Raw genomic sequence first — 19169 nt, forward strand, 5'->3', positions numbered from 1 at the left:
CATGAGGGGAGGCATGTTATTGGCCCATAGAACCAGAGGGTGGGGTTACAGTGCCAAAGGAGAGAGACGCAAGACACCATCTTGAAAGTAGCACAGGGAGGGCACAACAGCAGCAACCCCTGGCCCCTAACAAGTGTAAGTGTATAATACTATATTTGTTTTTCCCCAAACAGCCACTGTGACTGCCTGAGGGCTAATTAAGCAAGGAATTTACTCAAATATATAACTGAGATTTATTTATAAATATATATAAAGCCAGGGAAGCCCAGAGATAACATATTGTGCCCAGCTCTGTGTATTATATGTCTATTTTTTTCTCAGCTGTGTTTGTAGTATGTTTATCTCTGCATTGTGCTCAGTGCAAAGTATTATATAGATACCTGTCATGGTGTGATGTGGTGCATTTCCATGAAGCTGTGGAAACGCAGCCGGACATCCCCCTTACCTAATCAGTGTCAGTTTCTAATAATCTGGAAGTATTAGAAATGCTGGCCACTGCGCAACCGAGCCTTTTATCGCTCATTAAGTTCTCCATATTTCTGATGCTCGCAAACGTGTTTGTGTCGTCATGTCGATGTCATTCATGCATGTTCTGATGTCACATGACTTCTTTAGCAATTTAAACCTAGCATTGTGTCAGGATTACTAGTTGATACAGCATGCAGAAATAGTAGCACACCTAGGACTAAGGATAACTTCTCACAGGACCTTAGAATGGCCGGACTTAACGTACCCAAGAATAGTAAAAATACTTGCCGAGGTCAGGGATACAGAATGAGACACAACGATGAGGGAAAGTCAAAAGTCAAGGATACCAGAAATCAGGGAAGTCAAAATGAAGCCAAAGTCAAAAAACAGAATAATACGATCAGGAACACACTCTCAGATAACCAGCAAAGGGAAACCACAACAGGGCACTGATCAAAAGGCAATTTGGGTTTAAATAACCCTCCTAAAGCTGTAATTGGCTATATGTGGCCTGTGACCCCAAAACGTGCGTGCACGTCTATGATGTGACAGGGCACGCACATAAGCGCCATCTTTATTGTGGGCAAAGGCTATTTCCCCATTAAAACCGGAACCGCAGCAGCCGGCGTCTCTAGGAACGTCGCACACGTTGGCGACCGGGATGGAAGGAGGTTGGGTAGTGGTCTGCCACGAGCAAGGTAAGTTTTTATTATTTCTGTCGGTGTGACCGCTGAGTTTCCGTGCGGCCACGCCGACACAATCCCGCTCATTTTCAGTGCCCTATTGTGGTTTCTTGTTTGGTTATCCAGAGTGTATTATTTCTGTTTATTCTTGTGTATTTTGAACTTGGCTTGTTCCTTACTATTCTGACTTCTGTATCTCTTGACTTTCGGCTTTTCTATTTACATACATTCTGTTTCCCTGACCTCGGCCTGTCCTGTACTTTTCTATATAAATGTTAAATCCGGCCATTCTTAGGTCAGGTAATAAGTTTAAGGTTTATTTATTTATATATGTTAACTTGAGTTCTGTGTGTTGAATGTTAGATTATCCTGACAATACCTTTATGTTGTGCCCAGCTTGTTTTATTGCATGAACATATCTATATTTTGCTCAGCTCTCTGTATTTTATGAATATTTCTATACTGTATAGGAAAGAGTAAAATTCTTGGGGAGGAGTCTGGCATCCCACCATCTTAAAACTTCACCAGCCGCCACTGGTTATACAGGTGGCACACACTTCCTGCCTCCTTCACACACACTTCTTTAGTCTCAATTCAATATTGTTAGATAACTTTAAAATATAGCAACTCTCACTAACAATGGCATTGCAGGTTTCCAATGGATGTGTCAGCAAAATACTTGGTCGCTATTATCAAACAGGCTTTGTGGAACCCAAGACAATAGGAGGGAGCAAACCCAGACTGGCCACCCCAAAAGTGGTAATGAAGATAGCTCAAATGAAATGGGAATATCCATCAATCTTTGCTTGGGAGATTCGAGAGAAGCTTCTTGCTAGTGGGATCTGCCCTGAAGATAAAATTCCTAGTGTGAGTTGATCATTTGCTATGATATAGGAGACAAATATTCATCAATCAGGTATGTTACGGAAAATTACACACAGGACCTGTTATGTACAGATATTTCTACTTTTAAATATGTGTGCATATGGGTGAATTACAATAGGTAAGTGAGTCGTTTATGAGCCATCTTATTTTATAGTTTCATTCTTTCCAAGGTAAAAATCAACATACAATTTTTTCAGACATTTTTACTGAATTAAAAAAAAACATATAATGAATAATATGTAAAAAAAAAACAACAACAATATCAATAAAACAGAAATTACTAAATACATTTAATTAACATATGGATATATATATATATATATATATATATATATATATATATATATATATATATATAACACTATATTTTGTTTTAGATAAAAATTCAAATAAAATAAAAAATGTAGGCTGAATAGGCAGGATTGGATAAAAAGGGGGATAGTAAAGCTACCAACATTTTTTAATTAATGGTATATATTTTATAAACCGTTATCCTTTATATTTAGCTCTATGTATTATATGTGACAAGCTGGATTAAGGTTTTAGTGGCCCAACTGTAGGAACATATAAGCTCTTGTATGTTAAGATAATGTTGTATAGATGTATTTGATTGAAATAAGCATGTTTTTAATCCAGAATGCTCTCTAGATCTGCTAAGGGTGCTAATTTCATTACATAATTGTAATAAGTTTATCTCATTTTAAGTTTCTCATAAGGGTAATTAATAGTAGTCCATATTGCATTGGTGGGAGCAATGTAACTCATCATGTTCATTCTCTAGGTATCATCTATAAACAGAGTCCTCAGGAACTTACCAATGGACCTTAACTTCCCATCTAGCCCTGAGCCATCCAGCCCAGGTAAGATGTTAAACTGTTTCCTTTGGTTACCTACATTAATAAAACCAGTAAAGATATTCCAGTAAGAGCACCCGAAAAGCACCAAAAAGTATCTGCAATGTATATTGAGTAATACGTATTTCAGATGAATTCCACCGTTAACAGATCTGCAATTATTGGTATGCTAGCTCCATGAGCAGCATTTGTGATTGCATGCAGCCAATAAAAACACAGAGAAGCGTGGCTAGGAATGGCAGATTTGTAATAGGTTTACAGGTATAGAGGTATTTTCATTGGAAAGAAAGAATAACCGGTTTTCCCTAGAAAGGATTGTTTGTATCTGTATTTCAAATTCTTACTTTCATTTGTCTTAACTACATATAGCCACACCTGCCTCTTCTTTAGTTCTTAGATTAATATTCTTAGGACCATGCAAACACCTCCTTTGATAGAGAGAGGAAATGGCCATCTGTGGTGCAATGAGGCAACTGTTACTCTATACTTTTTGCAAGTTGCTGCAACTCTAAGTCTTCCTCTTGGAGCAGATATGTTGTAAGGAGGTAGTGTTACTTCTTCCTTTTCATTATAAAATCTGTCCAACTTGTGAGAGTGTGACTCTAGATGCACAAGTAGGATGGTTGTCTCTGTCCTTCCTTGGAGAGAACCCAAGTAGCTACCACTCCAGAACATAGACAAAGAGGGCAATACAGTATACATGGATGGACAATGTGCTTAGGACTGGAGGGTTTTCTATTTACATGAATTGGGATATGCTCAATGGCAGAGCTGACATTTCCACTAACCACTAGCCATTGTTGAGGGAATATTTAGCCTTGGCGAGTGTGCCAAGGATTCTCCATGCTTGCATGGTGTGTAACTTTTAAGACATGACATTTTAAGACCCGGTCTATTGGATTATATTTTTGAATTCGAAAAAGATATTAAATAAGCTACCTAGAACTAGAAAATAAATTTCTGTAATTAAGGAGGAGGAGTAGGTTGGATGCATTGGCTTTCAAATGTAAATTTATTATGTTGGTGTTAATATATTTATGATATTATTTTGAGCATCTTCTTCAGATTCCGTGGATATGTCCAACATTACCATTCCATTTAAAGTATCACCAAAACTGGACTTTTCTCAAAGTGACAATGACACTTCATCAAATGTCTCCCCGCAAAGCAACCAGCATCGTAATAGGACAATATTCTCTATTGAGCAGTCGGAAACACTAGAAAAAGGTGCAACACTTTTACATTTGTTTTTTTTGAGTCACATTCATAATTAGAATTTAATGTGAGATACTGACATGTTCAAATTATATTTAATACCTGATAATGTACTGCAAGAACATCCACTGAGATAGATTTTAGTAAGATATGGATAACTCCAATAACAAAGCACAAAAATGTCTCTAAGTCCAATAAAAAAAACTAAACAGCTTTTTAATTTTAATTGTGGAGCACTGACTTGCTTCAATTGTCCAGCTGGTCATATAATACAATATAAATAGTGCAAAATCAGTTTCCTTGTCTGTATTCCTCTCCCAGAAATGACCCTCTGCTGTCAGCTAATAAGGTAACACAAGGAAAATATTTATATCTAAAATCTCTGTGGGTCTTTCCATAAATAATTCAATCACTATCTCTTCTTTCACTCTACGGTATCTCCACAGGCAACTTTTACATGCTTAATTAGACACTCATCATATCTCTCAATGTCTCCTCCCCTTTGCATGCTGTTTTTCCTCTTGTGTTCATTTACTCCATAATCCAAGGTAATTTGAGCTTCTTCGTCTCTTATATCTGTCAACCTTTTTTTTTTGTCTGGCAATTACTTGTTAAATAGCCTCATTGTATAATTCTATAGCTCTGCATAAAATGTTGACGCTATATAGATGCTCATAATAATAGAAATGGTATCCCATTTGAGGAACATGTAGAAAGAAAGAAAATAAAAATAGAGCACTTATCAAATACAGCAGTGGGCTCATGATTTATGCCAACAGTCTTAGTCAATTCCAAGCAAAAAGGTCTGGGCACGGTGCATGTGAAGGAATAAGGGCCCACAATATAAAATCGGTATGCTCCACTAACCAGAAGCCAGACAATGAGGCAAGTATACACACATTGCCGATCATGCTGGCCAGTCCAGCTACTCATCTCTGTCCACTGTAGTCTGGCTGGGTGGAGAGCAGTATTTATATGCCAAATAGGAGCGGTGCTCTCTCTGCTTTCTGTGTTAGTTGCAGCAATGTGAGGGGTACTATTCTTATCCGTCTGTTGCCTAGGGAGTTGTGGGTGCCAAAGTTGCTGCCCAATCAAATCAGACATGCCATCTCCAGGCGATTTTTCCACATGTGAAGTAAATGCAATGTTCCTATTGCCTTGGGCGTCAGAGCCATTTCTTGGCTCCTGTTCTATACCTGTTTGTAGCCCTGCACTTCGGTGGAGTTGTAGGCGCTCCCAGAATTCAGAGCATAGGTGATCAAATGCGTCAAAGATTCTTGATTAGAGTCATGTATCTCCCCTGCTCTCGAGAAGTCTTCAGCTTTTAGGTGAGCAGATAAGAACTAATGAGATCAAAATGCCTGCTAAAGTGTCAGCTATAGAGTATCATTTAAAGTACATTGACTGTGTATGTCAGGGCAATATAGACCAGGCTAACTCCCACCGGTCCAAAGGGGGGGAAGAAAGGGACTTGGTTAGGAACAACCATGGCAAGAAGCTTCAGGTCCAAGGCATGGGATTGGTCACCTCCCCAACCTAGTACGCAGATAGGCCCCAACTGCTGTAGTCTTAGGAAAACTGGAATGTCAGACATCTACTTTATAGAGGGTAGCTGGTTGCTTAAGAAAATGTTGATTGTGAGTGAAACCCTGTTGGAAAATAGTTGATTAAAAACCAATTTATAGAAATCCCGGCAGTCAGACCTCACCCCCCTAAAATGTTCTTATTTCGTATAAGTAATTTTAGGGGCCACACACCGTCTATAGCAATAATATCATTATGCTATGCTCATCTCTAAAACGTTGCTATCCAGGAAGTGTTTTCGCAAAACAAGCCAAAAACGTAATTCTACCATGTGGAATTGTTATAAATAGAATGAATGATTTCCCCTAACATGTGGAAACAACAGCAAAGCCAGCAGTTGCCTAGTATAGGATGGTTTGCAAGTAAATAAAAAATGAATACAAACTTAGTGGAGATATATTGTTGGACAGTTCTCATAGTCTCTTAATTAATGTTGCAAAGCATTTGCTTAAGAACTCCTTAAATTAAAAGGGTAATGCAGATATGGACCCTGTGCTTACTGTGCCTAGAAAGACATCAGCTACATCTTGCTGATAAGACCCAAAGAAGGAAGAAACAATTATCTAGTGTTACATAATTACATAGTTGACTAGGATGAAGGAAGACTAAAGTCCCTCAAGTTCAACTGTAACGCCCAATCTTTTATGCTGTTAATCCCAAAAAAGGCACCCCATTTCCTCCCAACTGTAGCAATTTCCAATTATGCCCCAAAAGGAGAAAAAAATATTATTATTCACTTTACAATATCTTTACTTACATATCTATTATATCCTTGAATATTGTGTTTATGCAAAAATGCTTCCAAGCCTTTTTTGAATGTATCTATTGAATGTGATAACACAACCCCTTTAGGTGGAGAATTCCATTTCTACCATGTTTTTACTGTAAAGAACCCTTTCCTCTGGTGAAAGCGAAAATGCCTTTTTTTCCAGTCTCAATTTACTGATGTAGTGTAAATAATGGCACACTTTTTTACCTGGGTCCCCAACAGGGGGGTCACCAGGAGAACAATGGTTATTGCACAGCATCTGGTGACTAGGTGTCTGTACCTGACCAGGTAATTTTATTAGAGGCCAGACACCTTGGAACCTAATAACATTTATACATAAAAAAAAATGGTGTTTCCAAGCCCACATCCCCATACCTGTGCCTTCCCGGAAAGCTCTCTGCGGAGCACCCATTCTTTCCCAAAAGAACTCGGAACAGAGTTGTCTAGCCCAAATGATCTGGATGTTTTGACTAGCCCATGAGCATCCCCTGATCTGGCGCAGAGTTCCATAATGCTAGGTGGAAAATCCCTCTCACTTTCAATGATGGTGCTTTCCGTTAGTACATCAAGGTCACGCAAGTCGTTGGTGCTGTTTGATGCCTCACCAACTCCTCTGTCATCCCTCCAAACAGCAGCCTGTTTGGTGATGCTGGGACTGAGCTCGACCTCAAAGATATTTTACTGGTTCACGAAAACTCTGCAATCTAATTTAGAATTCCAGGTGATTTGTAGGTTGCTCTCGGTCAGGCACAGCGTGTCTCTGCGAGTTTCCTCTGGGGTTCTGATGTTTCCGGGACCACTGAATAGGCTGATGAGTTGTGAGGCATGGTCTTGAGGTGGAAATATGTAGGTGATCATAGTTCTTTTAGGGAGAGGTGGTGGTTGGAAAGCTCTGTACAAGTCCCAAGTGACCAGTTGGCCTGTCACAGTTCCCAAGTCATTACATTTAATGTTACCCCAAACTCTACCCCATTTAATGTACAAATGGCTTGTGAGCACCTTATTCCAAAATTCATGACTTTGCATTTATCTGGATTGTATCTCATCTGACACTTGTCTGCCCTGGTCCCCAATTTATCTAAATATCTTTGTAGAGAAGTTATATAATGTTCAGACTGCATTTTCTTACCTAGTTTTGTGTCACTGTCCACTTCAAGATTATGGATAAAAGAGAAGTTGACCCAGGACAGAACCCTGAGGCACTCCACTTACCACTTTTGCCAAATTTGAACAATGTGCAATGTCAATCAGCAGTGGCCAATGCCAGTAAGGTATTGTCATGCATGAAAAAGGGCATTCCTTCTCGGGACAAGAATATAATTTTGCCTCTTTATAAATCACTGGTAAGACCACATCTTGAATATGCTGTGCAATTTTGGGCACCAGGTTCTAAAGAAGGATATTATGGCACTAGAAAAAGTGCAGAGGCGGGCTACAAAATTAATAAAAGGAATGGAACATATCAGCTATGAAGAAAGGTTAACAAATTTAAACCTATTTAGTTCAGAAAAACGTCACCTGAGAGGGGATATGATAATATTATACAAATATATGCGGGGCCAATACAAACCATTGTGTGGAAATCTATTCACAAACTGGACTTTACATAGGACACGAGGTAATGCGTTTAGACTGGAGGAAAGAAGATTTCGTCTAAGGCAAAGGAAAGGTTTTTTTTACTGTAAGAACAATAAGGATGTGGAATTCTCTGCCTGAAGAAGTGGTTTTATCAGAGTCCATACAGATGTACAAACAGCTACTAGATGCATACTTGCAAAAACAGAATATTCAAGTGTAGCGGTTACCCTGTGTAGCAGAGGGGTTTCAACCGCTGGAGGGTGTCCTATTCCCGATCAGTGAGGAGGATTCTCAGCATCCAGTCGTGTTCCAAGTGAAGAAGCTCTTACAAGGGCTAGTGTGAATAGCTGTATAGCGGTTACCCCCAATAAGAGACAGGACTCTAGATTGAGGGTGAAGTAGAACTGATGTTTAATGGCAGGTACTCTGCTTTTATGCAGTGCTCCCCTGCAAGGGAGATGCCCACAGGCAATTAGACATTAACCAATCAGACAACGGTTACATCCCACATATTCCCTCCCCTCTGCTTGGGAGATAATTGAGTTTCTTACTGTATCTACTCAATTATCTCCAAGCTAAAACTTATACTTTTTTATGCATTTTTATAACTTTATGATTTTTTATCACACAGGAATAAAACTTATATTTTTATGAACAACACAACTGGGGGACAAACATATTAAAAATTCGTACAAATCGGATCAGTGGTTCCAGAGAGATTGAAAAGTCTCTTTGGACCGACCGCACGCCTGTTTGCATGCCCAAAACAGTTCCACAGATTCAGGCCGTGTGGTCGGTCTATTTCTGCCTTGAAAAATGACAAAGTCCCATCCGAAGGCAGCGTTCGAATAGTCAAACGCACTTCGACTTCTGTCGAAGTGTCGAAGTAAAACGAGGTTAAACTTCCGCGGTGGTCGTTAGTCGAGTGGCAGTCTATTTCACATGAAAAAGATGACAAAGTCCCATTCGAACGTGTATTCGAATCTTCGAATGGGACTTAGTCTCCAGCCGCAGTGTCGAAGGGTAGGGGAAGGTACAGGTCAGCGGTGTTCGTTCAAATGAGTGGCTGATTTCCGTTCCAGGGATTTAACGGCACACACCACTGACCACGTTCGACTGCATTAAAATGGCCACCGCCACGTGTTCGATTGTCTAATGGCGGCCACTTCGACTACTTTGGCTGTATCCAAAGTGCCATATCAAACGTACCCATTCTTTACACAACATGGTTAAAGGGCCAGAAACAGTTTTTGTCGTTAGGTGCAGGGCGATGTGGATGATGGCAGTAAAACAAAAGGTAGAGGTTCCCATGCAACATGGTAGGAGGCTAGTATAACATAGATTGCAGATCCAATGCAAAACAGGGGGATCTGTTACATCAAGGATATAATCGTTCAATGTAGGGTAATAACTGCTTTATCCAAAGATAAATCTGACTGCCATTCTGGGGTCAAGAAATATTTTTTTTCCTAGTTTGTTGCAAAATTGTGCTTCAAACTGGGGTTTTTGCCTTCTTTTGGATCAACAGCAAAAAACAAATGTGAGGAAGGCTGAACTTGATGGACGCAAGTCTCTTTTCAGCTATGTAACTATGTAACTATATGTAACATTTTCCAATTACAACTACTTTCTGTACTTTTAAATACAAAGCAAACAATACACACAAGTGCGAAAAAGGTGAGATGGCGCTAATAAAATAGTGAATGCTACTCCCCAGTGTCTATAACCACTCACAAGACACAGAAATACAAATATTCATAAAAAACAAGATAGAGGATGCAATTTCAACACGCAAAACAAGTGAATACAAAAAAAATCAATGATACTTATTCACTCTAGATCCTTTGGTATATGTGGAGAAATCATATAATAAACTAAACAGAGCTTGACAGCTGCTTCTCAGACAGTGGTGTCTCTAGGATTCATTTTTAGGGGGGGCACATGGTGGGCCAGGGAGAAAAGTAGGGAGGCACATTCAACCCCGCCCTTGCCGCATTTTGACCCCGCCCTGCCGCGTGTTAAGCCCCGCCCCCAACACAATGTGTTGGTTTTTTTTTTATAATCCCTGGTGGAGGATTCATTATTTTCCACCAGGGATTATTAAAAAACCAAACAGATTTCCTTTGATACAGTGCCATTGTTGCCAACATTTGAAAAAAAAATTCCAAGGACATTTTGCAGCACAGCTATCAATTACTGTCTGTGTATAATATCCCTGGACAGTCAGTGCTCTCTGTATAATACAGGGTTGTGTGTATAATACATTGGGACAGTCAGTGCTCCCTGTATAGTGCTGCTCTCTGTATAATACAGGGTTGTGTGTATAATAAATTGGGACAGTCAGTGCTCCCTGTATAGTGCTGCTCTCTGTATAATGCATGGCTGTGTGTATAATATCCCAGGACAGTTAGTGCTCCCTGTATAGTGCTGCTCTCTGTATAATACATGGCTGTGTGTATAATATCCCAAGACAGAGAGCAGCACTATACAGGAACACTGACTATCCCGGGATATTATACACACACAGATCTGTATTATACAGAGAACAGCACTATAGTATTATACAGATAGCTGAGCATATACCCCATGTCCCAATCTCTAGACTACCAGTACCTGTCAACAGCAGCTCCTAGACGCGTGTAACAGGGCTAAAGTGTGCGGCAGCTCACACAGATGATTCAGCGGTAAAGCGCACTCGCTGGCAGAGCCAAACTGAGAATCCAAAGCAGCCCTGGAAAAAAATGTATGCCATTTCTACAAGTCAATATGTATATATTGTACAGTAAGCACACAAACTCACTGACATGCGCAAATAGGCTTACTGACAGACAAAACTCTCTGACTCACACACAAGCTTACTACAGACAAACGCACTTGTAAAAACACAAGGCTCACTACAAAGAAGTTCAGGGACACACACAAGCTCACTAAAGACAAGCTCACTGACACACACATGCTCACTAAATAGAAGCTCACTGACACACACAAGCAGTACCATCTTAACAGCGTTAAGGGCCCCCGGGCGAGTGCACTGGGGCCCTTCCTACACAACAACTCACAGGAATAAACATTTTAATTATTGATAGACTGCTGAGTACATACACACAGTACACTGAATACATACACACACACAGACACACACACAGATTTCTGAATGCACACAGACTCCTGAATGCACACAGGCGTTGCTGAATGCACACTGGCTGATTTATACACGTACACACAGACTGCTGAGTCCATACACACACACACAGACATACAGACTGCTGAGTCCATACACACACACAGACACACACACAGACTGCTGAGTGCATATACACACACAGACTTCTGAGTCCATACACACACACACAGACACACACACACACAGACTGCTGAGTCCATACACACACACACACACACACACAGACTGCTGAGCCCATACACACACGCAGACTGCTGAATCCATACACACACACACACACAGACAGACTGCTGAGTCCATACACACACACATACACAGACTGCTGAGTCCATATACACACACAGACTGCTGAGTCCATACACACACACAGACACACACACGTAGACTGCTGAATCCATACACACACACACAGACTGCTGAGTCCATACACACATACAGACTGCTGAGTCCATACACACATACAGACTGCTGAGTCCATACACACACACACAGACTGCTGAGTCCTTACACACACACAGACTGCTGAGCAGGGCTGCCATCAGAAATTTTAGGGCCCCTGACACAGATCAAGATCTGGACCCCAGGGGCCAGCCCCGAGTCCACCCACAAGGATGAAGTGTGTGTGTGTGTGTATAGTGGATGTAGAATGTGTGTCATGGATGCAGTGTGTATAGTGGATGTAGAATGTGTGTAGTGGATGCGGTATGTGTGTCATGGATGCAGTGTGTATAGTGGATGCAGCATGTGTATCATGGATTCGGTGTGTATAGTGGATGCAGATTGTACATTTTGTGTAATGTATGTAATGTTTGTATGCATGCATTAGATGCAGAGTGTGTGTGTAGTGAATGTAAGTGTGTATAGTGAATGCAGAGTGTGTGTTTTTGAAGTGGATGTAGTGTGTATAGTGAATGTAGTGTGTATAGAGCATGTAGTGTGTTTGTAGTGAATGTAGTGTGTTTGTAGTGAGAGCAAAGTGTGTTTAGTAAATGTATTGTGTTGTAGTGAGTACAACGTGTGTATAGTGAATGCAGTGTGTGTGTGTTTGTGTGTAGTGCAAAGTGTGTTTAGTGAATGTAGTGTGTGTGTGTAGTACCGAGCGTGTTTAGTAAATGTAGTGTGTAGTGAGTGAAACGTGTGTATAGTTAATGTAGTGTGTAGTGAGTGAAACGTGTGTATAGTGAATGTAGTGTGTGTAGTGCAAAGTGTGTTTAGTGAATGTAGTGTGTGTGTGTGTGTAGTGCAGAGTGTGTTTAGTGAATGTAGTGTTTGTAGTGAGTGCAGAGAGTGTATAGTGAATGTAGTGTGAGTATGTGTAGTGCAGAATGTGTTTAGTGAATGTAGTGTGTGTGTGTAGTGCAAAATGTGTATAGTGAATGTACTGTGTGTGTGTAGAGCAAAGTGTGTTTAGTGAATGTAGTGTGTGTGTGTGTGTAGTGCAGAGTGTGTTTAGTAAATGTAGTGAGTGCAGAGTGTGTTTAGTGAATGTAGTGTGTGTGTGTGTAGTGCAGATGCAGAGTGTGTTTAGTGAATGTAGTGTGTGTGTAGTGCAAAGTGTGTTTAGTAAATGTAGTGTGTGTGTGTAGTGCAGAGTGTGCTTGTAAGGATTCAGTGTGTGTGTAAAATAGGGGGCAGGGGAGTATTTTTTTTCTGTGTGTATATTTCAATTTTATTCCCCCCTCCCTGGTTCTTACCGTGCCAGGGAGGGGGGAGATCACATTCCCTGTTGGTCCAGTGACATGGTGGAGGGAGCCAGCCGCGGTACATTGAAGAGGGGGCCCAGTAGCACACATTGTCTTCCTTTCCAGCTCCTCTCTGACTAACTGTCGCGAGACAGGCCTGCGTGCTGTGCGGAGCGTTGCCATAGTAACCCGTGGCAATGCTCTGGCGGCCGCAGGGCGCAGGAAAGTTAGACAGAGAGCAGCTGGAAAGGAGGACAGAGTGTGCTCCTGGGCCCCCCTCTGCAATGTACAGGTAGCATGGTGCCCTCTGTGCACATATATATAGCGAAAATAGCTATATATATATATATGTGCACATAATGAATGTGGGGCTCGGGCCCCCCAGGACCGCCGGGCCCATGACAACCCGCCACTGTTCTCAGAGTCTGCTTTTTAGGCATAAGATTTTCTAATAAACACAATTCCTCTGCTCCCAACACTCTGCACTTTAACTTTAAACCAGCGTTCTATCCAAGAGCACGATTTTTTATCGAAACCAACTAATATCACTTTTACTAGTCTAAGGGGCTCGGGTAGCATACTAATATACCGTAAATGTCAGTTTGTCACTACCGCATACCTAACCACGGCAACTGACATTTCCTCTACCTCAGTTGCAAACTACTGATCCATTTTCCACTGATACTTTATTTAATCTTTAGCCTCTTACCACTTGAGGCTTGGGCATGGTGGGTGTAACGAACCCTGAAGTGGTAGCTAGGTATTTGTATGATTTGAGCGGCTGAGAGCCAGGGTGATTATAGCTCGCCGTTCGGTACTTCTGGTCAGTAGTTAAATTCCCAAGAAACAAAATCCTCTAGTACAGCTTTCCCCAAGTAGCAATCAGGTACCCAAACACCAGCCGAAACATGATGAAGGGTGTAACAAGACTGAAGTTTAATGAGACCACACAGGCTTTTATGGAGGTCCCCTTGCAGGAGGACCTCCCACAATACACAAGTCAAATAGTCAATCATAAGGTATAGTTACACTAAGGTATCCCCACAAATGTTACATCCCCTGATAGCCCCGATCTGGGGGAGCAACATATTCAAATTTCACCCAGATCGGTTCAGGGTTTTTTAAAAAGTGTGGAAGTCTTAAGTTACCAACCGCACACGAAGCTCTTGCTCAAAATAGTTCCACGAATTCAGCGTGTGCAGTCGGTCAATTCTGAAAATGTTAAATAACTCTAAAATCCACGAATGGAGCCTCCTGGCTCATAGGAGCGATTGTTCCCCTCCTGTGAATACATCAAAGTACCGAAAAGCGCTCTCCTAGCTGTTCGGGAAGTACAGTTCCATCGTTCGTATGCTTGAGACCGGTGTTCGGGAAGTCGAGTGTCCGATTTTAGTTCCAGACACTCGACGACCAAGTCCCGCTGCCTTTGTCCCGAACAAACAAGATGGCCGCCATTTTCTCCGCCACGTGGCATTCGTATATACGAATTGCGTCCACCCTGAGAGAGCGCTTAATTGACGGGCTCTTTTGAAGTCAATGAGCCAGGAGGGTGGTCTGTGTTCGGTAGTTTCAATCTACCGAACCAACATGGCATAAACTAACCAAATGCTAAACAGATGTATGTTCAGAGAAAACCCCGATCTCCCGGTGGGTTTTCTCACAGTTGGGTAGCATACAGTTATAATATACAGTAGATGTCAGTTTCTCACTACTGCATATCTAGCCGCGGCAACTGACTTTTTAGCTACCTCTGTTGCAAACCACTCAATTATTTTTCTCCATTACTTTATTCTCTAGCCTCTTATTATCTGGAGGTTTGGGTATGGCGGGCAGCAAAGTGTGAGAGTAGTATTTGGGTAAGGGGTGCCCTCGAAGGCACATTAGCCTTTATTTCCATCTAGATTATGGCTATTACAAAATTCTCTTTTTTTTTCCTTCTCCTCTCCACTTTTAAGCCATTGGAAATTGAGTAGCAATCCTAGTACGATATAGATATGATGCATATACAGCATCAGAAACCGCACCCTCTTTAATATTATATATATATACATATATATATATATATATATATATATATATATATATATATTTCTTTATTTTTTTTACTTCTATCAACTCTATCGGGTACTATGTGAGTATTCGGTACTTTTTTGCCCATCACTAATATATAGTGGAAACCTATCCGTTACTTATTTTATTTTACATTAATTAATTTTCCTTTATTTTGGTATATTTATTTCACCTATTTTACCTACTATAATAAAAGTTAAGTTTTAATGTACAAAGTTTGTTCTCACATAGATAGATACTCCTTTGGAGATTTATTTTTGTTTTTCCCATCGAACTTACCAATTAGGGGTTTACCCCCATTTTTCCCATAAATCTCTAAAATATCTATCTCTACCCTGTCTCTATACATCGGCTCAATTCTTTCCTTTTTTTCTTTAGTATATATTTATACTTACTGCTTCATAAAATGCAATTAAGTTAGTTTGGCATGACTTGTCTTTCATAAAATTATGTAGATTCCTGTTACTTATATTTTTGTTCAAAATTAATTCTTGAATAGTATCCTTTAACAGTCCTTCAAATAATTTTCCAAATACAGATGTTAAGCCCATGGGTCTTTACTTTCCAGGTTGAGCTTTTGGACCCTTTTTAAATATACACACCACATCAACTTTTCTCCAATCCTCTGGTATAATTTCTGGATAAAAAAGAATCCTTAAAAAATGAAAACCAGTGGTGATGATATTTCTACAGGAAGCTCCCTAAGCACACGTGGGTGAATACCATCTGGCCCTTGGGTTTTGTTTACATTAACTTTATTTTATTTTCAAAGCAATTTGTACTGTGTTAAAAAAATCACCCGTTTTCTGAGACTTTTATAACAGGGATTTCTAAATCTACAGCCACAGATTCGTCTTCCTTATATACTGAAGAAAAATTGTTATTTAGAAACCCTTTTCGATTAACTACATTTCACTTTCCAATGGACCAACACTTACAATCTTAGAGGGACACTTTAGTCATCAGAACAACTGTAGCCTAACAGGAATAGATATTTGTATTCCTTACATTATAGTGTTCCTTCAGCCTTTTTGGCATTAATGTACTTAAAAACTTTTTGGGGCCAGTCTTTGGCTGTGACCTTTTCATTTTCAAGATAGCCCATCTAATCACTCTTTTGCAAGCTCTGTTAGGATGCTTTTATTTATTATAGGAAGCAATCGACCCCTCTGATTTAAATATTTTGAATACCTTTTCTTTTTTTTTAAATTCTTTATTTTTCTTGTGCATAAGAAAACATCACAGACGGTCCTGTAGCGCCACGACAGCTAGTACAGGCATTTCAATCGCAATCATTGTCATAGCAGAGTAATACAGCACATTTTTTATATTAATGAGATTTAACAGACTAGGACCACATGGATAGGACTATAATAGCGTATTTAGTCTACATATGCATGCTTGTATATTAGTAACGGGATTAATAGTATTTATAAAAATGTAACGTGCACGTTTAAAATAAAAAAAAAAAAAGATAGAACAGGCAAATCTGTATTTCACTTGTAGCTTAGAAATAGAGTTCGGTCGAGTTGTTAGGTATGTCAAGCGAGATTAACTATGTTTATGTATAAGCAACACAATTGTCACGCGTCTTGTTCTGTAACAGGTTAGATTATCACATCATCTACAGGCATTATAGGATGTAAAGTACACGATTAATTAATTTGTACCCTAGTGTCTCCTCACTGGTGAGTGTCCAATTGTCGTGTATGTGTTAATAGTATTGGCCAGGTCGGGCATTCCCTCACATTGTCGTGCCGGGTATTTTAAGGTAGCATGACAGGCTTAGGCGACTTGACCCTGCGTGGGTGGGTAGTGCCTGAACGCTGAGCCTTAGTGGGCCTGGATTTTGGGTAGTGGGAGTTATAGGCAATGTGGGTACAGTGTTGTTATTTTTGTTTAATTTACCCCCGCGGGGGGTGGGCGATGAGAGGGAGCTCAACTTATGGCGTGCCCTTGGTGGGCTGAGGAAATGTTACAGTGTAGTGTGTGTTGATCGTAAAAGATAGAAGTATTAACTTGGTAACTTAGAATATACATGGTGAACGCTATTGTACTCATGTGTACGCATTATAACAGTTTAACAGTTGGGATGTCGACGGCGTTTTCGGTCTTGCTTGGTGTCAGGTATCTGGGTGAACCTCCCTTCGGTCTCGTGGGACAAAGGGAACCACATGGCTTGGGTCCCAGGCTGGGGTCGTGTGAGTTGCCTCTGTGGGTAGTGCCGGCAGCCCCAGGGCTTGTAAGAAAGCGGGAGCCTCTGTGATATTGGAGATCCGGTGAACAGTTCCTTGGTGAGTCACTATGAGGGACCTTGGGGGGCCCCAGTTGTATGTCACACCAGAGTCTTTCAAGTGGCTGGTCACTGGCTTGAGGGATCTGCGCCACTGGAGCGTGGATCTAGTGAGGTCGTGGTAAAACGTAAGCGGTGAGTTCTCGAAGGAGTAGGGGGTCTTGTCACGAATTGCCGACATAATGTGTCCCTTGTCTTGTAGGGAGGAGCAGCGCACCACTACGTCCCTTGTCACATTGGGGGGTGCATTGGGAGATTTCGGGAGGCGATATGCCCCATCAAGGGTTATCTCCCTTGCCTGCTGCTGAGATAGTATGGTCGCCAGCAGCCGCCTTAGGTAGTGTGGTAGTTCTTCCAGGGGGATGCTGTCAGGTATTCCCCGAATCTTAATGTGTTGTCGTCTATAACGCTCTTCCATGGTTGTTAATTGTGTGCTGAGGGCCTGTTGGGAGGTCTGGACTTGCCTTATGGTGTCGTGCATTGCTGACATGCCCTTGTGTATATCCAGAATGTCCTCCTCGGAGGCCCGGACCCTGTCTGTCACCGCCCGTACCTCCTCCTTTATGACTGCGTTGTCTGTTTCATGCCACTTTCGGATCTCCAGCATGAAGGCTTGTATGTCTTGCTTGGTAGCTAGCTCAGGCCCCCCCTGGGCTGTCAGGGGTGCTGCAGGTGTTGTAAGCTCTGCTCCAGTCGTGGGCAGAGGTGCTGGTGCTGCATTTTCTGTGAGCTCTGCCCCCATTGTGGGTATCAGTGTTGATGTTGCTGGTTCTGCAGGGCTGGGTGCAGGGCTGGGTGCAGGAGAGGGGACCAGGCTCTTTGCGGCCGCCATCTTGTGTGGCGGTTGTTGCTGTAGGAGAGTGCTGATATCTCTCGTGTTGGACACTGTGGCCGGTGCTGGTCTCTGGGATCGGCGTCCCATTGTTGTGTTCTCCGCCTGTGAGGTGGGTGGTGGTGGTTTGGTCGGCCAGAGGAGGTCGCTTTCCTGATATCCGCCGAGGATGTACTCGAGTCTGGGGATGGAGGACGCGTGGTAGGCCGCAGACCTGCGCTTCGGTCCCTTTGTCCGTGGGGTGTGGAAAAAGGGCATCGGGCACTGTAGTGAGTAACCCTGTGTTGTTGGCACCATGTACCTTCGTTTGCTTGTTTAAAATTGCTCGTTTTTAGGGCGATTTTGGAACGTTTCTTGCGGAGCTCGGTGAGTTGGCGTCCGCTCTGCTCGAGTGTTCTTGAATACCTTTTCTTATCCTTTATCATTTTACAGAACCTGGTACTATAAGGTTACCTTTTACACAACATAATACATCACCAGCCTTCAATTTAGGCTTCCGACACTCTGCTTTTGCCAGTGATTATTTCCTGCCAGTCAATTAGTCGTAAAGATGCCCTTATCCTATTGTATTAAGCCTTTTTAAAATTAAGTGTTTTTGTACAGCCCATATAAATTTTTATTATTATTTAATCTCAAATGATAACATATTATAGTCACTATCCCAAGGGCTCCTTAACTTGAATGTTTGTAAATAAGTAAACATTATTTGTTATGCCAAGCTCCAGACAAGCTGCAGAGGATATTTTCGAGTATATCAGATCTGGACTTCCCTTATGGATGGGATCAGTCTAATATGCAAATGGTATAGGTTCTCTCCTTAATGTCATGAGTGAGCAAAAACATTTTTTTTTTTTTAATTCTTTATTTTGGGTGTGCACAGAATAAACAGGCAGCCGGTATGCGCCACAACAGCGACATCCAGTAAAATCGGTAAAGATAGGTAGTACAAGTCATGGCATACGTTATACAGGCACATTTTTATAGTTATTATAGTTTTACGATAGTTTAGGTTGGCGTTTAGTTTTCAAGATGGTAGCATAACGCACATTCCATACAGGAAGAGGTAGGAGAG

At 41.3% G+C, this 19169-nt stretch overlaps 1 protein-coding gene across 1 annotated transcript in view; it reads left to right on the forward strand.

Moving 5' to 3' along the window:
* Nucleotides 1-19169, forward strand: part of PAX4 (paired box 4) — a 111003-nt gene that overhangs the window by 39766 nt on the left and 52068 nt on the right. Inside the window, exons 3-5 of the mRNA XM_063446240.1 lie at nucleotides 1803-2018; nucleotides 2818-2896; nucleotides 3956-4117. Of these exons, the coding sequence (XP_063302310.1) occupies nucleotides 1803-2018; nucleotides 2818-2896; nucleotides 3956-4117 (457 nt within the window). The remainder of the gene's footprint in view (nucleotides 1-1802; nucleotides 2019-2817; nucleotides 2897-3955; nucleotides 4118-19169) is intronic.

The sequence above is a fragment of the Pelobates fuscus genome, chromosome 3 (assembly GCF_036172605.1).
Source record: "Pelobates fuscus isolate aPelFus1 chromosome 3, aPelFus1.pri, whole genome shotgun sequence".
NCBI classification, from domain to species: domain Eukaryota; kingdom Metazoa; phylum Chordata; class Amphibia; order Anura; family Pelobatidae; genus Pelobates; species Pelobates fuscus.